Here is a 23,679-nt window from a genome sequence, read left to right on the forward strand (position 1 = left end):
CAAAGACAAATCATCTATTAATAAAGGCACAGAGGCACTCTTTATGGCTTATGAGGCTTCAGCTTATTGGTAAAGAAGGCAATTAATCCTTTCTAATTAGTAGCTCTTAGTACTTAGAAAGAATTGTGGGTGGTTTTTAAATGGAAAATTTTTCTTTTATTTAAATTATGGTCCACTTTGAATTTACATGGAATCATTGATTTAGAGATGCAAAGGATATTAGAAGTCATACAGTGCAAACTCCTCATTTTTCAAATGGGAGAACTTAGGCCCAAAGGGAGCAAGAGAGCAACTACTTTTTATGTTTGTAATATATGTGAATGTAAATACTTTTTATGAGCTAAACACTATGCTAGATGTTTTAATTGCACTATGTCATTTGGTCTTCACAACACTTTGGAAGGTAGATGCTATTAATTGCCATTAATAGAAGTTGAGTAACTTGTCTGGGATCAAACAACTAGAAAGTGGTTAAGATTGAATTTGAACTCAGGTATTTCTGATTCCGAACCTAGCAGCCTGAAAAGTACTGTGACAAGGTCATACAGGGAGTAACAAAACACTTTGAATCCAGATCTTCTGAATCTAAAGCTAGTGCTTTCCCATTCACACAAAAATCACTGTTGTTCTTACCTGCTCACACTCATTTTAATTTTCTTTATTGTTTCCTAAGATCTGTTTAAGAATGTGAAATGAATATCTGTTTTTACAAAAAGTTTTTCTGATTTGAACAAAATTCAGTTTGCAGTAAGCATTGCAAACAGCTGTGTGAGTGTTGTATCTATACCTCAACATCATTTGCCACTATCTCTTAGTGAGATGGATTTATAAATGAAACATGAAAAAGAAATCTATACCTCAACATCATCATTTGCCACTATCTCTTAGTGAGATGGATTTATAAATGAAACATGAAAAAGAAATATGAACATTTTGAGCAAATATTTAGCACAATGCACTGAAAGATTTCAAAATTCTGGTAATACTGCCATAGAGAACTCACTATTCCTCACTATTCCTTCAATGTGCTGGTAGTGCCAGACACATATAACAAAGTCATTTATTGGGAAAGGGCAGGCAGCTGAGGAGGGCTAGGAATCTGTATAATGTAATTTAAATGTGAGATCATCCACTGATATTTGTGTTCAGTTTGATCCTTTATAAGGAAGCTTTATTGCTACAATCAAGAACTGAGAGATGAGAAAATTGAATTTGATGCATTCATGTATATAAAATTTGCTAACTTGGATTTTCTTCCCTTTTTTAAGTAAGATATTAAAATTATAGATTAGATTCATGGGTTTGGAGTAATCCATTGCTTTTAAAATTTTTACTTTAACACATGAATGGAGAACTGTAGAATTAGTCTTATGATAATCATTAGAAGTGAGGCAGGTAGGTGGTGCAGTGAATAGAATGTCTGCCAAAGAATCAGGATAGGGTGATTTCAAGTTTGGTCTCAAACACTTACTAGCCCTATGATGATGGGCAGGTCAATTAATCCTGTTTGCCTCAGTTTCCTCATTTGTAAAATGAGCTGGAGAAAGAAACGACAAACCACTCTAGTATCTTAATGTAGCACGTTAAAAAAAAAAAAAAAAAAAAAAAAAAAAAAAAAAAAAAGGAAATCCCAAATGAATAGTATGTGACTGAATGGTAAAAAAAATCATGAGAAGCTGCCTGATGTAATATAGATTAAGAGCCAGGCAGGTCACACACCAAGTCCTCCCTTTCTCTTTTCATTCCTCCTTCCCTCCTCACCTCCCTCCCTCCTTCCCCCCTTCTCTTTTACACACACACACACAAAGATAGTTTAACCTCTAGGTCAGCGCTTTAGGATTTCAAATTCTAAAACGAATCCAGATTTATATTGGTTGAGAAGTTCCAACTAGAAAGATGTCTGTACTAAACTATTAGCCAGTGTGCTCTCTCTGTCCATCTTTCCTCCCACTACCTCAGGGAGTCCTTTGGGAGTACTTATTCCAATGGGGATTCATCCTAGGTCACCCTCTTCATCTTCTCAGGACAAGAAGCTACAATCACCAACTGACAATGATTCTCAATAAACTCCTTAAATCTGAATATAAGTTTCAAACTAGATTACTTCTCCATTATCTTTATTCCCATTGTACTATACATAGAGTTCTATATTTACCACTTCTGCCCCTTTCCCCCACCTCATCCTCTTTAATCCAGTTCATTATCCAGGTTTAAAAAATCCTAATTGCAGCTATAGTGGTAGAAGCTGAGTTCAAAAATAGGGCTTGAGTTAGAGTTAGATAGGCAGGGATTGAATTTTAACGAACATGGCAGTTTTTGTCAAAAGTTATTTAACATCAAATGTTAAGGAGAAATTTCCAACCAAAAGCAATTTTCTTTTTTATTCACCAAAAAAGCATATTAATTAATGATGATGTTGAAGAATATTGTAGATAGGAACTCCCATTTGATGAAACCCCATCTACCAGTACAGGTTGACTAGATCAGTGATATTAAACTTAGAAATAGCAGCAGCTAAATTGTACATTGTATATAAGGATACCTTTGTACTTTATATTGACTTAAAAAATCACATATTAACATTATCTAGGTTCTATTGTATTTTTATTTACTTGTCAAATATTCACCAATTATATCATTATTTGTTTTGGCCCACACTTAGGAATGTTGCTGACTGTCAGGTGGTTGTTTTATATCTTTGGATTAGAGCACTGAGAAGTTGTGACTTAGCCAGAATCATACTACCATTATGTATCAGAGCCCCAAAGATCTGGGTTTGAATTCCATGATACTCAAGTCAGGACTCAAACCCCAATCTTCCTGGCTCCCAGGTCACATCAATCCAATATGTCTTACTGCTTCTCTTACCTGTCTCTTTATGAGTTTTCTTTTTTTTTTTTCGTCTTTATTTTATGTCTTTTAACTGTGGGTATCCCCTATAAACTCAAATAACAAAAGCCATAAAATGTAATTATATTTAGGCTGCTATTACTTTTCAGCATAAAGATAAGAATAACTATTTCTCATTTTTCATACTAATGTTTTTCTTTTTGTTTCTGCATGGTTTGATACCTACTGACAAATTTTAAGTTTCCATTCATGTGGAAGTTTCCCTGAAACATTTGAAGAGCCAAGAAATTTGATGTTAGCATATAAAATTTGATAACTTTAAAGTAAGTGAGCTCTATGTAGACTCTTCATCAGACCATTGCTTTGGTGTCACAGGGTAACTTATGTGATGTAACACAGAATCGCTAAAAATATTTGTATCAAAAGTCTAGTGCATATAATTTAGTTCCCATTTGAAGTCTTTCTTGTTGGTGTCAGCCTGTTTTGTTGGGCAGAGACCCAAATGCCTGGCACATTTTCAATGCTTAATAAATCCTTGTTGATTGAGTGGATGCAGTTTTCTGTGGAAATGTATTTCTTAGCTCTTCCAAAATTTAGCAACATTTTGATAAAACTTACCTTTGCATCACCCTTTTGGCTTTGTTGCTGCCAAACTATTAAAATAAATACTATGCTTTGCAATCATTGTATAGCTGCTAGATATTTGCTTTCTACTTTCAGAGATTTCCAGTATATAATAAAAAGGATTTGCAATTTTATACTTTGTTGATAATTTCTGTTCATTTATTTGTGGCCACTGTGAGTTATTGTAAAGAACCAGAGTTAGAAGACATGAATTTGAAAGCTGGTTCTGTCATTTACTATGTGATTTGGGGAGTAAGTCATTTAATCTCAAAGCCTTAATTCACAATTTGAGGAGAATGGACTGCATCTCAGTTTCTTAAGTTGTGGCTCACAATCCCATATGGGTCTTAAAACTGAATGTTGGTGTCATGAAATTGAGGATTATCAATAAATATTTGATTTACATACCTATTTTATGTGCCTATATACCTGGAATCATGTAAAAATTTCTTGGGTGAAAAGATGTTATGAGAGGAAGAAAGTTTAAGAAGCCCTGGGCTAGATGTTCTCTAAAATTCTTTTTATTTCTCAATTTTTGAGGTCCTATACTACACTTTTCCTTGAAAATTCCTTAGTTTGAATTAAATAAAATGATTTAAAAAAAAAAGATGAACCAATTATGGAATGGCTATTTGGGTAGTCTGTCAGGGTACTGACTTTTTAGTGTGCAAAAATTGGTTGACTAAAGACTGTTGTTAATCTATAAACACAGCCAATCTCACTTGGGAGATTTTCTTCCTTCCTTCAATAGCTTGAACGAGGTATTTTGAAGTTTGATAATATTTTGATTGGCTAGGTTTATTTTAGTCTTTTGGAGTGAGGAAAATAAGATAGGTTGACTGCTCATTGCATGCTTCTGTTATGTGGTTTTAAAATTTTCTCAGAGATTCGTGTAATGCAAAGAAGGATTTGGTTAGATTCTTATTGCTCTAATATCCACAAATCTTTCATGACAGAATGCAAGCCTGAGATTCATTTGAGATGCTGTTATGTTGTTAGAGTATAGATATGGAAGTTGGAGGTGGGGATTACAGGAAAATAAATGGTGGAGAAGAACTGAATCTTCCTCTGTTGCAATAAACTATGTGAGGAATCTGTTTAAGGTCATAATGGGATAGATAGGGACAGATTAATCCTATATAGCCATTTTAATCTACCACAGATATCTTCTAAGAAGCATTAAAAATGTAAGTTTATTTTTTTTTAAAGGAGGAGGGTGGTTAAGGTAAATCAGTCCCAGACTTCTCTGCATCTACTCTGTGACTTATACTTTTAGAGAATTCCTTGGCCTAGTGAGAGGTTAAGTGATATTTCTAAAGTCACATAGCCAGTATGAGTCAGGGTTGGGATTTGAAACAGTCCTGGTCCCCTATTCACTATACCAGGTAACCTCTTTTGCTTATCATCAATTCCCTCCCTCCTTCATATTTAATTACTTGAAGATTTCTGACTTTGTTCTTGTGTTTCCCATACCAGAAGAGCTTGCAGTATCTTTATTCTCTCCCCCCCCCTTTATTTCTCATTAGTTGATTTGGTCTCTATAAGTTGCTGGAACTCAGTCATTCATGTCTTTCTGACCAACCTTCTGGTGACATGTGTCTGAGTAATGATAGAAAAATTATTAGCCTTCAACATCTTTTAAAAATTAAATCAAACACTATTGATTAATGGAAGATACTGAGAATAAGTATTATAAAAGTAGAATAGGGGCATCCAGGTGACATAGAACACTGGTCTTGGAGTCAGGAAGACTTGAATTCAAACCTGACCTCAGACACTTACTAGTTGTATGATATGATCCTGGGCAAGTAATTTGACTCAGACTGCCTCCCCCCCCCCCAAAAAAAAGTAGAGGTATCTTGTTTTTATTGTCTTGCTTCAGGTGTTACTCAAGAATGTTTAACATTAACATTTAATATTAAATATTTAGCACTTAATATCATTTAAGAGGCTAAATAAATTAAAACTTTCTCTCTTTATAGGTTCGAAAGCATGTGAATGACCTCTATGAAGACCTAAGGGATGGACACAACTTAATCTCTCTCTTGGAAGTTCTTTCAGGGGATACCTTGGTGAGTTTTAAATTTTATCTTTGTTCTGAGAACGTGTTGTACCTTTCATATCTCTCTGATCTATATGCTTTAGTACAAGTGATTTGGATTCATCTCTCAAAATGTGACTATTAGCACCCAAGGATCAAGTTGATTTGCAAAGAAGTGCTTGGATTCAACCACTTCAACCACTACGTATTAGGAATTCAGAACACTTTTATAATATATCTTATATGTAGTCAAGATTTCGCCTATAATTTTAAGAGTAACATTTCTATTTCTTTCTGCTATTCTTTTCCTTTTGGGTTTTGCTTAGCAAAAGTTGGATGCATAATATAACTTCATATTAAAAGACTCACAAATAGCAAGAAAAATACTCTTATTTAAAAATAATCTAACCTACTCTTCAGGTATCATTTCCTTTTTTTTTTTTTTTTTTTTGAACATTATTTCCCCTTCTTGGTTACCTGTTCTCTTCATTATGTTCTTTTCATGCTCTTTTCATTTCTGGTCTGTCTTGTGTCTTTGCTGTCCTATCTTCTGTCTGTTATATTCATTAGCCAAGAGAGCGAGATTTTTTGAAGACCTTACGGTTGGTGAGTTCAACAGAAGCATGCGAGTATGAACAGCATGAGGATGTGGAGGATGAGGATAAGGGGGTAGGTGTCGACCCCCATAACTCTACTAACTTAGTATTTCAAGTGTGGTGATTGCTACTAGATAAGTAACACACGGGTTTGGAATCATTTAATGATTAGGTAGGAAGGATCAAAAACACATTATACAAAACAGATATTCATGTACTAGAGAATTTGATAGAGAGGTCTTTTCTCTTTTAGGACATTTTCAAATTAAGTGATTAAAATTTAGACACTGGTTTATATTTTGTTGTGCATTGCATAGTTGTATAAACCATGTTTGATATTTTTGAAATAAAGAATATTTTATAAAATATTGAAATTTAGCAATTAAAATGCTAAAGCATTAACAAAAATTTGCTTTTGGGAGTGCAATTTAAATAATGGCAATTATATCCTTATGCAAATCATTATATATATTACTTCAGCTAGTGACTATATCTCAAGTGTTCTCAAACCACATATATTTGGCAGCTGCTGTTTGACATAGATTCTCTACATGTGTCATATTATTTAGAGGGAGGGGAAACTTTGAATTGTGAAACACTATATTCTGATGAGGGCTAATCTATTGGGGTTTACTTAAATTTAACATACTTTTGAGGTATGACATCTTCACCCAGTTACATTGATTTCAATGAAAACATGCATTTTTATTGGAGTGGATTTGACCCTCATTTTTTCATCCATTTACACAGAAAGTAATTTTTCTCTTCTGTGTTCTGCTATTTGTTATATTATGACACCTTTAGCTTCAGCAAACTTTGTATTTGAGAAGCTAAGTTGTCAGTTTTTGTTTTTTGTTTTTCTCTTTGAAGGCTTTATATGGGAATTTCAACTCTGCTCTTTATTTTTGTTGTTATTATTATGCTTTATCCCAACTGCACATTTCCCCATATTTTCTTCCTGGCAACATAATCATATTCCATAAGGGAAAGTGCCAATCAAATTAATTTCTGTTTGTCAGATTTGCAGTTATGGAGACAATAATCATGTTCATCTCCCAGTAATGCAATAATCACAGTGTCCTTTCAGCTTTTTGAATTCATAAAAATCCAAAAATAAAAAAAGAAGCATATTATTCAGGTTAGAGGTCATCAACTTAATTGCTGTTGCTCTCTTGCTCTATTATGGCTGTTAACTTTTTGTCTCATTCTTTCACTTGTGATTTTATATTAACTGCATGCTGTTTTGCTGCATTTTCCATTAACTTAACATTTATAATTAAAAAGAAGCCTAAACTCTTCTTTTTAATTTTTGGCATTTTAAAAGGGTAGGGGATATAGTATTTAATTATCTTAATGCATCCTTTTATTATCATATGAGTACAAGTAAAGTTCTAGTCAACTTGAATATTCTATGGTTTACTCTGAGGAAAAAAGTAGATTTTCTTTCCTTTTCAAATCATTCCAATTTATTCCTCTCATTTTTTCTCATTGTACAACAAGGAAAAGGATGTTTGAAAAGGACTATTATATATGTTTGCATATATAAATTAGTTAATTTGTTGAATCCAAAGCAGTAAATATTACTTTGTTTTCAATCTTTATGTAATTTACATTGTTTGGGTTCAGTGAGGAAAACATAGGTGTAGCATATTCTTTCAGGGAAAAACTGTTTTGTTTTGTTTTTTTTTCACAACCTGTACTTTTCCATTTTTAGCCCCGGGAGAAAGGTCGGATGCGTTTTCACAGACTACAGAATGTACAAATTGCACTTGACTATTTGAAAAAACGGCAGGTATGATGTTTTTTAAAAGCCTACAATGTTACAAACATGAAATGTTAGGGAATTAATATGTAGAATTATATCAGGAAAAGAAAATTAAAATATTCCTTATCAAAATATTTTAATGATTAATGGTCTTATCTAGCATTTTTATATGCTAAGGATAAAAGATACAAAAGAAAACTACAATAATCCCTGTCCTCAAAAAGCTTTCATACAAATAAGGAGAGATAATACATATTAGAGTAGTGATGGTCAGGAAAGGAGGATGTTTTGGTCTTAGAAGTCACAGCATAGGAAATGGAATAGTAGAACAGTCAACTAGCATGTCCTAAGACAAAGATTTAGAGAAATGATAAATGTGTCTATCTCTATTGGTAGAAAGACCTTGAAGGTGTGAAGGTATATCAGTATAAATGAGTTTGTTCCTTAACTACTAAGATTTTAAATTTTATTTTAAAAGTTATTTTGTTTTTAATTTATGAAATAAAACAAACATTTCCATAATGCAGTATAATAAAAAGATGACTATATGAAACTGTAAATCTATTGTTACAATTTGCTATTCCTTTTAAATATATAATAAAATTATCATGTAAATTTCTTTTATCCCTTTTTTCCCTCTCCCATCCTTAAAGATGGATATCATTTGACACAAAAATGTATATATATGTAAAACTATTCAATACGTATTTCTGTTTATCAGTTGTTTCTCTGTACCTTTTCTTAAAATTTATTATTTTTTAAATTTAACCAATAATAAAAATTTATTTGCAGTATTAAGTCTCAGAATCAGGAAGACTGAGATTCAAAGCTTAAACTCCTGCCTTTGACACAGGAAGTAAACAAGTTAAAATTGTTTTCTGTCAGGTGCTGTACTAAGTACTGGAGATAACAAAGAAAGCAAAAAATCAATTTCTATACTCAAGTTGCTCACATTTTAATGAGGGAGATAACATGTGAGTAAGTAGTTGCATGATACACACACACACATAGAAAGAGTGGGGAGAGAAAGGCAGAGAGAAGAGAAGAAGGAACAGTAGAGTAAGGGAGAAGGAGAGAGAGAGAGAGGGAGAGAAGGAGAGGAGGAGAGAGAAAAAAGAAGAGAAGGAGAGGGAGAGAAGAAGGTAAAGAAGGCATTGGCAGTTGGGGAGGGATTACTAGGAAAATGGCAGCTAGATGGTACAGTGGATAGAGTGCTGGTCCTGGAGTCAGGAAGACTCATCTTCCTCAGATGAAATCCAGCCTCAGACACTAATTAGTTTTGTGATCCTGGACAAATCACTTCATCCTGTTTGCCTTAGTTTCCTCATCTACAAACTGTGTGAGGGAAGGAAATGGCAAACTACCATAGTATTTTTGCCAAGAAACCTCAGATGGGGCCATGAAGATTTGTATACAACTAAAATGACCGAACAGAAATGCTAGGAAAGCTTTGTTGCAGAAAATAGGATTTGAGCTCAGTGTTGAAGAAAGCAGTTGAAGATATGTAACTGAAGCTCAGGAAAAAAGATTAGGGCTGGATATAAAAATTTGAGAAACATCTACATTAAACTGATAACTGAGCCCATAGGAGCGATTGAGATCACCAAGTGGGATAGTCTAGAATGAAAAGAAAAAGGGGTCCAAGGGAGAATTCATGGTTAGGGTGTGTGAGATGGGTGAAGATCAAGTTAAGGACACTGAGCAATGGTTGCTCTCATTGATGGCCAGAAGAAAGAAGATGGAGAAAGATGAATAAAAGTTTATTGATTATGGAAGAAATATTCCCTAGGTTCAGTGGAAATGGCATGTAAATCTAGAAAAGAACATTGTTAGGTAGGGTTAAATTGAATAGACTTGAAAATAAAGAATGTGAGCTGTACATACTTCATCTGGTTCAGGATTACTCGTATGAATTGAGTATGAAGGAGTAGGAATATGCTAACAATGGTAGTTGATTATCAGTGTGGAAAGAAATGTGTTGAAGGAGGCATAAGATTGTTCTGTTGGAGAGCCTCAAGGAGTCCTTAACTTTCTGACAGATGAAGATGCCATGCATGTTTTATAAGATCCAAGGAGCTCTGCTTCCCTGCATGTAGGACTGCATGAGGTACAGTAGCTTGATGAGAAAGTCTAGGTGTTTTGTTCTTCCAGGAAAAGGCCGTAGGAGGGCTAAAATAATGATAATAATGATAAAAAGTCTTCATTTCAGCAATGACTTCTGCCAGTCTCTTAACCTTTCAGTGCCCCAGGCAAATCTCTACAATTCTAAATTGCAGAAAAATTTGTTGTATGCTTTCCGAAGGGGAAATTCCTCTCATACCAATGAAATCACAGGCTTGGACCTAAACTGCAATAAAAAATAATTACTGTAAAAAGCCTGGAGGCCTCTTTCTTAGGTGCTTCTATAGAGTACCTGCATGGTACAAGTGGATAGAGCACTGGGCTTGGGATCAGGTAGACTGATGTTCTTGAGTTCAAATCCAGTTGCAGACACTTAATCTGTGTGTGACCCTGGGCAAATAATTTCAGCCAGTTTGCCTTAGATCTTCATCTGTAAAATGAGCTAGAGAAGCAAACAAACAAAAAAAAAAACTTCTTGCCAAAAAAACTCTAAAATGGGGTCACAGAGTCAGGTGGGGCTGAAGCAACTAAGCAACAATAGGAACTCCCTCTGCTTTCATTAATGATACTGTGTTTCGTGGTGTCTTAAATCAAAGGGAATATAATGTTGGGATTTACAGAAGTGAAAGGCAGATATGGCAGAATTCAAAGTGGAGAAAACTTCCTTCTTGAGTTGATGGTAGATCAAAGGTATCTATGGTTCTATTTTGGAATAATTAATTTAGAGAGCGAGAAAGAAGAAATGGAAAAGAAAAATGGGAATAAAATGAGATAGTAGTAATAAAAACAGATAGTACTTATTTGTAATAAAACAGGTAGTATCTACTAATTGTCATTAAAATAATTTAAATGCTTTTACTTAAAATGTTATTAAATGTGAAAGAGTTAATTTGTTTAAAATGAAACAATTGCACTTAGTTACTTTACTTGATGAAATGTTCTTATATCAATAATTAAGAAAAAATCCAGGTATAGCATCAGTATATGTGTGTATATGTGTGTGTCTGTGTGTCTGTGTGTATATATATATATATATATATATATATATATATACATATATATATATATGCACACACATTCTATATACATACACACATATTTATCTAAATACACTTCTTTCTAGGCATTAGCTAACTGATTTATAAAATGACAGTGTTGGATTCTAATTTTGTGAATTGCACACAGAAGAAGGAGGAATTCAGATCAATAGATTGCTCAGACAGTTAATTAGTAATTTGGGGCCTAAATTAACTAAATAGGATAATGATTTTGGATTGTGTTGATTTAAAGCATTAATGTTTTTTATGGAAACTTTGAAATGGATTTGATGTTAATAAAAGAGAAGTGTATGCATTCTTGAGAAGCATTTTATGTAATATTGTTTTATTTCTCCTTTTATTACTTAGGTGAAACTAGTGAATATTAGGAATGATGATATAACAGATGGAAATCCCAAATTGACTTTGGGATTAATATGGACAATAATTTTGCACTTTCAGGTGAGCGTCTTTATTTTATTTCTTTTTTTCTTTTTTTTTTTTTGATTTTGTAATTTCCATTGCCTACAGGAGTGATTTTGACACAATATAGTGTCCTTTGGGGAAAAAACTGAAATTTAGGGGTAATATTTATTAAATAATATATCTCTATATTTTGTTGCTTTATTCCTTCAAGGAAATTTGACCACTAGTAGCATCACTTATTAGTTTGATATTTCTTTTCCATTTATAAATAAGAGCACAAATGAAGCTTCTTTTTTGTTGTTTTACAGACAAAGCTTATTGTCTTTGTTTCAGACTCTAAATAAAAGGGCCCTATTTTATTGGGTAGAACAGACTTCATCTGTTAATTAGACTTTTTCAATTGTCTAAAGCTATGCAAAGATTTTGTGAATCATTACTTATATCTAGTTTCTGTATTGACTTTTGGTAAGTGTTCCTTAATATTGTTTAATTATACTGTACAAACTATCTTCTAATTTGGTTAACACTAGATGGCACAATAATTATAATGTTGCAATCAGCCCTGAATTAGGAACACTTTTAAGTCATGTTTGTATAGAGCTATGCTGTCTGGGAATGACTACAAAGATTGCCACCCACAATACCATACTAAATTAGGGAAAATTTTGATTTTTAAATTATAATTACCTAACATTTTAACATGTATACTGATTTCAGTCATCTTTTATTTACTGGACATTTGGTCATGTAATTTTTGAAGTTTGGTTTAATTTTCCTAAATATCGTGTTATTGACTTGAAGAAAATCATAATCTGAGTTACTTATGTGGTGGATGTTAAAATTATAAAACTTTTGTTTAGAAAGAAATAATAGCAAGATACTGGTTATTGACTTGAAGAAAGTATTTGACTTCATTGGGCAATCTATAATCTCTTCTTCAAACAATACACATAACTTGACTTCTGCAGAGGATTTTAGGATTTGAAAAATGTCTTATACATGTTGTCTCCTTACATACTCATAAATCTCCAGTTTACCTATGAAGAGACTGAAATTGAGAAAGTTTAAGTCATTTGAATGGAACCTTGCAGTCTTCCACAAGGCAGTTACTACCTGTATGTCAAAAATTATGACTTGTTGTTCAGTTCTGAGATAACTTTGTTATGTATGTAAACTTCTTGAGGGTATGGTCTATTTTATTTTAGTTTTGTATCCCTAGCACTGAGCTTAATTCTAGTGCATAATAGGCACATAATAAACACCTATTTATTGATCTCCTGAGAGTAGTTATCCATCAGTTTGTAAAAAGGAGCTATGTTCTCTAAAAGTATTCGTTAGTGTCATGGAAAGTAGCATAAATTCAAATAGAAGAAACATCTGCTTTTATTGGTGAAGTTTTCCACTCCTTTCTTCAAATGATTTTATATTAATTACATTGAATCTGAGGACATTATAAAGCCTTTCAGAAAAATCTATAATTGTGTGAAAAAGACTATATGCAATTATGAGTAATAGATGGAGTAAGTGATGTTCCATTGGAGGTGGTGGGAAAAAATGCCAAATCTGGGGTAAGAAAAACTTGTCTCCAGGGTTTTGAGAGAAAAGATCATACCTTAGATTTCATAGCTAAGAGAAATTCTGAATTCATAGCTCTAAAAACAAATAGTATATTATCCCTCTTTAACCCATTTTCTTAAAGGATTATAGATTTAGAGGTGGAAGGATCACCTCGATCAGTCCTCCAATTTTACAGATGAAACTGAATCCAGAGAGGTGGTAACACTGGCCTAAGGTCACATAAGTAGTCAGTGGCAAAGGCAGAATTTGACATGAGACTTTATTTTAATAAATGTTTTCTAGAAGTTAATGTGTACTTCTGTATGGGTACAATTCTTATTCAGTAGCAAAAGTAAGCTTTTCAACAAAAAGTAAGCTATCAACAATTTCTAGATGTCTAAGAAGTAATTGAGGGGAAAGATAATTGATATGATTAATTGCAATAATTTTTTTTTAAAAAGTTCATTGCTTCTTTATTCTTCCAGAAGAAACTTTTATTTATGCATGCAAATGTTTCACACACAATATGCATATGTGTATGTACATGTATGCATGTATATACACACATATAGTATCCACTTGTATCCACTTATATAAATTCATATGAACAAGAATTGCAAAGGATGAGAAAACCTGGATGAGTTGCACTCTAAACTAGTGGAGGGAGTACTGACATTGTTAAGATTATAGATCATTGCCATGGCAAAGAAATTTTACATTTGTTTTGTTTGGAATGCGTTTAATTTCATTGGATCATATGCATTAAGAATTTAATGTAAAAGATGGCCATCCAGTAGGTTTATCTATGGAAGGTTAATCATGGAAGAACCAAAAAGACTTTGATGTGAATTTGAATTGTCTATAAGGACAGTTGCCAGGCACTTGACAGATATATGTTATAGGAAGTCTCCTACATATTTTAGTGTCTAGAATTACAAGGAGTTAAGAATTTTCCTCCCCTTCTTCCATATTAGCCAATATTTAATAAATTCATCCATAATAATAATAATTGATATTTATAGAATTCTTTAAGATTTTCTAAATGTTTTACATATATTTAAAATTCATAACATCTTTATAGGCGGTGCAAGTGGATAGAACATTGAACCTGAATTCAGGAAGTTCAAATCCAATCTCAGATTGTGTGGTCCTGGGCAAACCACTTACCTTCCACTTCAGTTTTCTCAACTGTAAAATAGCAATAAAGTAGTACCTACCTGATAAGATTGTAGTAAGGATCTAAAATAACATTTGCAAAATGCTTATTGCAGTGCTTTGGTTTCTCCCTTATGTGATTTAAGTTACAGATGTTCTTATTTTATAAATGAGGGAACCAGGGCTCAGTGATGCTAAATGTCTGGCCCATTTTTATACAACTAATAAATATTGGATTTGGTTTTTTAATCCAGTCTTCCTTTCTCTAGACTATCTTGTATATCAAGATATACTTATAATGGAACACTAATATTTTGGTGAAATATCTCATTTGTAAGTAAAATGGATGTTTCAGAGAATTGTGGTTAAGATTATTATTTTTTATTTTTTGAATAGAATATGCTGGGTTTTATGAATAATTATAACATTTGTAATATTCCCTTAATGGGATTTGACCACTTATTTAATTTTTTGATGCCAAAAAAAGCCTTGGTTTTATAAAAGTAAAAATCTTTTATATATTAGGTATGACATCTTTGTCTTATTTGTTTGGATCACATATAAATCTGTTTAACAAACATGTAACTCTGGAAAGGCATAATCTATTTTTACCTCTGTAATGTAAATTTAATTCCATAGAGCATCATATGCTTGTAGATATGGAGCTATGTAGAAATTGAAGCTCAGAGAATCTACATCACTTGATATCACACAGGTAATAAGTGGCAAAACTCAATTTTGGACCCTTTGACCACATCCAAGACACTCTTCTCAATGCACCACAGTTAATATTACTAATTGCCTAGTCACTAATCATTTGTCATTCAACAAGTTTTTTTCTCCCTATGTGCCTTCAGGGTTTTTTTTACCTTATCATTATAGCAGGCCTAGCATTTTATTTCATTGAATTTTTAAAATAATAGCTTTTTATTTTCAAAATATATGTAAAGATAATTTTCATCATCACAGAACTTGAGTTTTCCTCATTAGTAAAATGTGGGACTTAAGGTTGTTGTAAAGATGCTTTTAATTCTAAAGGAGTGTATAAATGTATGCTTTTATAGTTTTTTTTGAGTATTTTTTCATGAAAAAAAAGAAGGATATCATAGAAAGTTAAAGTGGAAAGGGACTTAAGAGAAGACCTAGTTATAACAGCTATATATATTAAAGATGAAGAAATGAAACTTGCATTTGAAAGGCACATTGCTAAATCATTCCTAGCTGGTATCTATTTTGTTATTTGCTCTCAAGTTTGTAGAGCTGGTTAATAGTTTCAAAGGTTGTTAGAAACTCTAACAGTGTGTGCACATTATGTCAGATAGCAAAGAAAACTGAAAGTTAAGACATAGGCTCTCAGGACACTGTCAAATTTTGCATTTACTGGGAAAGCTCCTCAGTATTCCATTTTGACAGTGAGAAGTAATGTTTGGATAAGAGGATTGGTGGCCAGAAATAAGCCACAGTGTCTAATCAGACACAGGGGCCTGCCTGGGCAGTATGCCATGACATTTCTTGTGAGTGTATTGCTCATAAGCAAAATGGCCTCATGCTGAAGAGGATGGACATGAAGTCTGTGAGGAATTAGAATTCAAAGAGGAGTTTCAAACTCTCTGGAAAAGGACGTCAGGGCGTAGAAGATTTGGAAATGAGTGAATCTGTGGAACTCTGATTGCCTGCAAATCAAATGGGGAATATCTGTGGATGTGTAAGAGCAGAGAAAGAAGAACAATATTTAAATCCTGCCAGGGCTCCCTTGAATCCTGAAAAATACTCCCCTGGAAGAAAATACTTCAGAAGGAAACCGAAGAAGCAAGTTGTAGGAGAAACTGATTCAGGACCAGCTCATGAAAATGAAGGAAAAAAGCAGAGGAATACTCACGTTTCAGAAAACGAAGAGATTTTTCTCAGTGGACTGGTATGGGAGAAACCTTCTGTACCGAAAGTTACACTGGATAGTGACATTCTGAGACTGACTACAGAAGTTTCAGTTGACAGCACTGAGCAGAAACCTTTGCTCTGTGTGGCAAATAGAGACTTTTTTAAGGTGAAAACTTCAGCTAAATCTGGTAAAACAGAAGAAGTAAGTAATCTGAAAGAAAGCAGTTTAGAAAAAGACAGTACTCCATATTGTGCAAAGAAGAAACACTCAGATGATGTCAGCACAAGAGAATTAACATTCCAGAGGAAAACTGATGTTTTTTATTTTCAAAAAGCAGCCAGTCAGAACTCTCTTTACAATCTAGAAAGACCTTCTGAAGAAAGTCAAAATCTATCAGTTCATTTTTGCAATGTCAAAGAATCACAAAGCTTGGAAAGATTTCTTCCTCAGGCAACAGACAACCCTCACGTTGGAAAAAAGAGGTGTTATTATTCTTGCACCAATTTATCCTTTGCTTCCAGGGGCAAAGATAGAAATGAGGTAAGTAGGACTTGTTTAATAATAGAAAATGTAAGTACTAAGGTCCGTGTTTGGTTTGGATTCTACAGTTTTCATCTTTCATTTTGGGAATTTTTCTTAAAAATGCACCAACAACCCACCAGCTTTAGGCCATTAAAACTTTTACCATGAACTACTTATGATCACAACAACAATAACAATATCAGCAATTGACATTTGCTTTATTTAGATGGGTTGCTTTTATAGAGCAACTATTTAAGAATATAAATTGTAAAACAGTTGCAGATTTTTATTGCCTAGTGGGAATTTTCCCTGGGAACTTCTGACATTGATAAAATCTTAGGTATGGACTAATCCATTTATACAGTGCTTTAATGTTTGCAAAAAGCTTTATATGTACTATTTTATTTGATCCTCACAAAAACACTCTGAGATGACATTGCAGGTATAAGTGTTATTATCGCCCTTTTACAAACAAAGTTTACAGAAAAGGAAATTGGGGCTCGTACTTGGTCATGGTCATACTAGCTGGTATCAGTCAGAAGTGGGATTATATTTGGGGTCTTTTAACTCCAAATTCAAGTACATTCCTTATTATGCAACACAGTCATTCTTTTAAAAGGGATTTTTAAAGTGTTTTTTCCCTTTAACTGAGAGAGATTTCTTTTTATTCCTCTGGTTCAAATTACTTAGAGCTATTTATGTAAGCATAATTGTGTTGCATGTGTTAAAAAAAATTCTTTTCTCAAATGAGATGATGAATGGTTAAGTCCTTTGCAAATGTAAGAATACAACATAATACCAATAGCTAGTATCATTATGTATCATTATCTCTTCCTTGTCATGTAAGATGAAAATCAGTTAGAAATAGCCCTTGGAAAAATTGGTGCTCTAGCTAGGAAGATTATAGCTCAGTTCTTGCCTTAGATATTATTTGACTGTATGACCCTGACTAAGTCACCTAACTTTGTAGTGCTTTCTGTTTTTATTTATTATTTTTTTATTTATTTCTTATTTTATTTTCCCCCACTTACATGTAAAAACAAAATTTAACATTCATTTTTAAAACTTTGAATTCAAAATTATCTTCCTTCTTTCCTGCTCCCTTCCACATTATGAAGGCCAGGAATTCAATGTAGGTTACACATGTATAGCCATGCAAAACATTTCTATATTAGTTATGTTGTGAAAGAAAACATAGGCAAAAACATTCAAGAAAAAAAAAAAAAAAGGATGCTTCAATCTGTTTTTCCCCCGCTCCCCCCCCCCCCCCCGGGATGAATGGCATTTTTCATTATAAGCTCTTCAGAGTTATCTGGAGTCATTATATTATTGGGAATAACTAAATCATTCACATCTTACAACATTGCTGTTACTTTAAATATAGTATATTTCACTTTGCATCAGCTCATGTGAATCTTTCCAGTTTTTTCTGGGAGCATCCTGCTCATTCTTTCTTATTTCCATCATAATCATATACCACAGTTCAGCCATTGATGGACATCCCTTCAATTTCTAATTCCTTGCTCCCATAAAAGAGCTGCTATAGATATTTTTGAAAATATAACTCTGAAGGGCTTATAATTGCATTTGTTCATGTGGCTATAGATAGCTTTGATTATTTCATCTAAAAACTTCATATCATTTGATCATTTATCATTTGGAGAAAAGTGCTTATTTTTATAAATTAGATTCTGTTTTCTATGGACTGTGTTATGCTCTTACCCACGTGCAACAGATCTTTCCTTCTGACCTTCTAAGTTGTCTTTGACTGGAAAATTATTTCACTTTATCCTTTTGTGTTTCTGTTGCTCTAAGAATTATTTTATGGCATTATTTAAAGGTTTTTGGAAGGGCTTTGTGGAGAACTTTTCTCTGCCATCTTCCACCTCAGTGCTCTTTTTAGTCAGCTTTCTAAGACTAGAGAATTATATTGGTAGAGAACTTACCTCCCTAGGAAGTTTCTTTTACTAAAAATCACCATTTAATCATGTTCTATGGAGTATTTCACAGGTAATCAAATAAGTATCTCTGTATCATTCCCATATGATTGTAATTTCTTCTGCTAGTTAAAATTTTTTAACTGCCTTTTTGTTCCAAATAGTTTGAAAATCATGAGAATCTGGTATGACAAAATCTATTTAAATGAAAATATTATGTTTTTATTTGCCAATGCTATGTCTTTTCTGTGGTGCTTGTGGGCCACTATTGGTTCATTTCTCCAGGAAGTTTTGAGGACTGTGTTTGAACTCTGCCTACAAATCAATGAAAAAACTTTATTATTATCCCATTCTATTCATATTTTCTTTAATTATTTTTATTAATTATAGTTCAGGTCAGTGAATAAGAATGACATCATTAATAGTTTTATGACAGAATTGGCATGTTTATTAAAGATATATACTGAAAGATTCCAAATTTCCATGCATTTTTCACATATATGCAAACATTTGCATGCTTGCTCCCAAGACATTGTGTTATCTTAATCTATCCTATTTGGCTATCTCCTAGACAGAAATTTTTTATGGCTCAGCCTAAAATAAAAATTAATAGTGCCACATAATTTAAAGATCATAGCATTTTATTATTGACCTGTGCCCAGTTGTTTACAAAATGACTCCATTTTGGTTTTAATTTTTGAAAAATGAAGGTGGTGATAATTAATTTGTCTTCCTAAACATTGTAGTAGCCCAAATAATCCATGTATGTCTTCTGTCTTCTCTTGTAGGATGGAATTAGCAAGTCTTCATTATAGCTTTTAACTTTTCATCTTTGAAAAACTTAATTTTATGAATATAAATGACAAGTGTTATTCAAATTGAAACAGTCTGGAATTCTTGGAGAAGACAAAATTCATTTTTCATGCTTAGGGCAGAGGCAATTTGCTCAGAGACAAATTGTGGATTTATTTGTGGCCTTGATGTGCACAGTCATTGCTTACATTAGCCAGTAGAATCTCTGAATAGAATAGCTGGTTCTAAAGTCCCACCACACCCTGCCAGCATTATGTCATTCCATCTATTTACATTTTGTTGAAGTGAAGTGAGGAAGCTTATACAATCTATTTTTGTATCTTTCTAAAGCTGGCATAGAGGTCAGTGAAAAGGAAAACTGGATCCTACCTGCTTATGTCTGAAATTCTCTTTTGCTCCCAAACGTATGCATCCTTAGTTTTGGCTTTTTTGGGGATGAGGTGAAAACAAAATATATTTTCTTCTTCCATCAATAGAAATTCTTTACCTGTAGCTTTTAATGCTGCAGCTTCAGAGTTATCCTGAATTCCTTTCTTCATTCTTGTGTCTAGACTTTTTCTGTCTCTTTGTCTCTTTCTTTTTCTTTTTTCTTTTTTTAATACTGGATGACTTTTGGGTGATTCATCTATTCATTGCCATAACTTATATGGAGAATTCCTGTGACAATAATAAAAAAGCCTGCCACCTGAATTGCTTTGGGGTATTTTTTCTTTCCTTTTTCTGCTTATTTATCTGACCCTTTTAAAAAATTTCTTCATTCTTCATGACATACTTAATCACTGTTTCTCCCCCTTTCCTTTTCTTCTTAAACCTTATGCTTCATTGCATTATAAAATTACTATATCATGCCAATGACATCTCTGTCATGGAAATTTTTCTATTAGTCTGAAAGAAGCCTCCTCTTACTATGTTCTCTCCTACTTCAATTCTAAGGGAAAGAAAAACAGTAAAAATGTAGGTGGTTCTTTTTGAGCTATAAAACTTCATCAAAAAGAACAAATTGTAATTCATGCCTATATATGTATTTTCTGTTTCCTGTCAAGTATGTCACTATTTAAAAAGAAGAAAGAAAAGTCAGAAAAGTCATTAACTATTTTTATTTATTATGTATTTTTTTTAAACATTGAAGCACAAAATCTCAGAGTAGTAAAGGAAGGAAGAAGACATTTACTCTAAACCATACAAGTTCACATATCCACCAAGTAACTATTCCTTAAGGCTGTGCTTACATTTCTTTTTAGCAGAATAAATACTTTCTTCAAGTCAAGACAGTTTTCCTTGGACTCATGTCCATTTTGGTATAAATCTCTGACTTCCTGTCTACTTTGCAGCCAGATCCTTGAACTTTGGTTCAGTTGAGGACAGATTCCTGGCCTTCTGCTCTTAATCATACCACTCTGTGTATCATCCTTTAGTATCATTTCCTCTGGTTCTCTTTGTTCATTTCACTTTACCCATATGATTACTTGACCATTGACCACCACTCATTAAGTTCATTTAGTTTTATCTTTATTAATTCATGTTTTCCAAATAACTTTTAACATGCTTATGAAAAATTTAAGAAAAAAGAGAAATATATATATATATATATATATATATATATATATAAATTTAAAAAGATACCGGTAGAAAGATACATACCTACATATATAAATATAGCTATAAGTGTGAGGTATGGATCAATTCCAGCCTGATAAGAAGTGAGCTATAGTGAGACAAAGGGAGATATAATTAGTGATGTTAAAAGAGGCTTAAATATTGATTTAAGATAAATCAAGATTTATATACTGAAGGACCGAGACTATGTGACTAGCATTTTCTTTCCCAATAATGAATTGGGTGCCTCTCCCCTCCCCATGTGAAATTGTTTTCTTAAGTTCTATTCATTCTTCCTTAGCAGAATATAAGTATATGTGTGCATGTGTGGGTGTGTTTTTAGAATGTTATTTTTTTTATATATATTTTAGTTCTCTATTAACCTATAAGCTTCATAAGGGCAGTTACCATATCAGATTAGACTAGACTTTTGATTTTTGTAGAATTGAATTGTTGAGAAAATGCATGCAAATTCCTCACTTTGCAAATATCTCCTTCTCACTAACTCCTATGAGGTACAAATAATCCTGTCAAATTTTTTTTCTTGTCTTACAGAACCTAGTGGGATCAGTCTCTCTAGGTTTATAAAGTGATAACACTGAATGCTACATAGTTGTGGCCATCCTGGTATTAAGGCCTGAGTTTTAGAAGCTATGCCAGCAGAGAAAGAAACCCTCATATACTGAAAAAAGGCTTTTCTAGCAAATATTTGTTAAGCACCTGTTATATTCTAGGCAGAATGCTAAGAGCTAAGGGAATGCAAAGACAAAAGTTCAAACCTCCTGCCCTCCAGGACCTTACAGACTAATACAGAGAAAAAAAAATAAACATTTATAGGCATATGCAAAATATATACAAGGTGAATTTGGAGGCTGATGCCAGCAGGAAAGGTTTTATTTTGAAGGCAGCTCTTGTGTTAACCCTTAGGGTCAAGTGACAGTTATAAGAGATGAATGTGAGAAGGGGAGTATATTTTAGATGTAAGTCAGGGGTTTCCTAACTTTTTGTATTATTTACCCCTTTGGCAACTTGGAGAAACCTCTTGACTCCTAAACAAGAAAATATTTTTAAATGCATAAAATAAAACATCAAGGATTACAAAGGAAGCTAATTATATTGAAATATAATTAGTATAAAAAGGTTTATGATCACTAGATTAAGAACTCATGATATAAGGGAAAGAAACACTTGTTTTTGAGTCGGAGAATGTGGGTTTAAATCCTAACTCAGATGACCACTACTTGTATGGGCTTAGCTATGCCATTTCTTTGTGCCTTACTTTTTCCTGTTTAATGGCAGGATTAGACTGGATGGCCTATGATGTGCCCTTTAGCTCTAGGTTATACTCTTGTGAATTAATATGGGTGAAATATTCTTTGTGTTAGGGATATAGTGATTTAAAAATGTTAATCTTTATTCTCAAAGAGTTTTCATTGTAGTAGAAGAGTTAACATACATAAGTAATATTGATAAAAGATAAGTTCTGATAAAACAGAGAAAAGAGAACCAGACAAAATTTTAAGAAAATCTGAGTAAATTCAGTTCACTTTCATCACAAGGGATCATGGAAAGTATTGTAGAAGACAATCCATGAACAGTACTTTTATAAAAACAAGATTTCAAAAATCAGTGATAGAAAAAGAATATGGTCCATATAGTGGCTCACAGAATTGCATAGAGCCAGAAAAGGCTTCCAGAAAAGGAAGAATGAGACTAAACAGCTTAACATTTAATTTGTCTAAAATTTAGTATGCTCAAAGGAAAGTAGTATAAAATAATGATGGGAAGCAAACTGGAGCTAAATTGTGAAGGCTTAGAATGCCACATTAAAAATTTTATGGTTTTAGAGAGTTAAGTAATTGTCAACTTGGTATTATATTTCTCCATATTAAAATTTTATTCTTCAGCTTTAATGATCTCAAACTATCACTTCTATGAAAATGACTCCCAAGTCTATTTATTTATCTAGCTTTAGTCTCTATACTAAGAGTCAGTCCAACAATACTAATTGCCTTTGAATGTCCAATAGATTTCCCAAACTCAGTTTGTTCAAATGGAATTTACCATCTTTACCTGAATGATTTGTTCTGGGGTTTGAAAATTAGTAGGACTTGAACATAGGTACAACAACAGTGAAAGACTCACATGGAAGGAGGAATGGTATAAGCAAAACCTTGGAGGTGGGAAAGTACAAGGCGTATTGAGGAACTGTTTGCAAGACACGTTGAGAAGGCAGTCTTCTATTTCTGTCTTTATATTTATCCTTGTTATCTCCATCAAATCATTTATGATAAGCTCCCTATTCCTCTATTTGGGTCTTATTAACCAAAATAATATTCAGATTATTCCATTTCCCTATTTTCTTCAAAAACAGGATTTCTTAATATATAGGCATTCTAAAATATAAGCATTAGTGTAAGATAGGTCATGTGGTATAATAGCTACTTGGCAGAGGGAATTTCTTCTTCTGAGAACTCCCTATAGTTTATTTATAATACACATTGCTTTATGAATTATATTGGGAGAGAAAAATGAGAGCAAAAAGGAAAGCCCATGGGAAAGAGAAAGAAAAGAGAAAAAAGAAGCAAACATAGCATGTGCTGATTTACATTCAATATTCATATTTCTTTTTCTGAATGCAGATGGCATTTTTTGTCCAAAATCTATTGGGATTGCTTTGAGTCACTGAACCATTGAAAAGAACCAAATCTTTTATAGTTATTGCACATTTTTGCTGTTATGGTATACATTGTATTTCTG

The 23,679-nt window shown here is 32.9% G+C and overlaps 1 protein-coding gene and 1 long non-coding RNA gene across 2 annotated transcripts in view; one reads left to right on the top strand and one right to left on the bottom strand.

Annotated features, from left to right (window-relative positions):
• Window positions 1-23,679, top strand: part of DST (dystonin) — a 570,187-nt gene that overhangs the window by 286,807 nt on the left and 259,701 nt on the right. Inside the window, 3 exon segments of the mRNA XM_074310618.1 lie at window positions 5,457-5,546; window positions 7,826-7,903; window positions 11,404-11,496. Of these exon segments, the coding sequence (XP_074166719.1) occupies window positions 5,457-5,546; window positions 7,826-7,903; window positions 11,404-11,496 (261 nt within the window).
• The window catches only part of LOC141566276 (uncharacterized), a 141,265-nt gene that overhangs the window by 91,824 nt on the left and 25,762 nt on the right, over window positions 1-23,679 (bottom strand). The gene's annotated exons all lie outside the window — the stretch shown is intronic.

This window comes from Sminthopsis crassicaudata, chromosome 4 (genome assembly GCF_048593235.1).
Source record: "Sminthopsis crassicaudata isolate SCR6 chromosome 4, ASM4859323v1, whole genome shotgun sequence".
Taxonomy (NCBI): domain Eukaryota; kingdom Metazoa; phylum Chordata; class Mammalia; order Dasyuromorphia; family Dasyuridae; genus Sminthopsis; species Sminthopsis crassicaudata.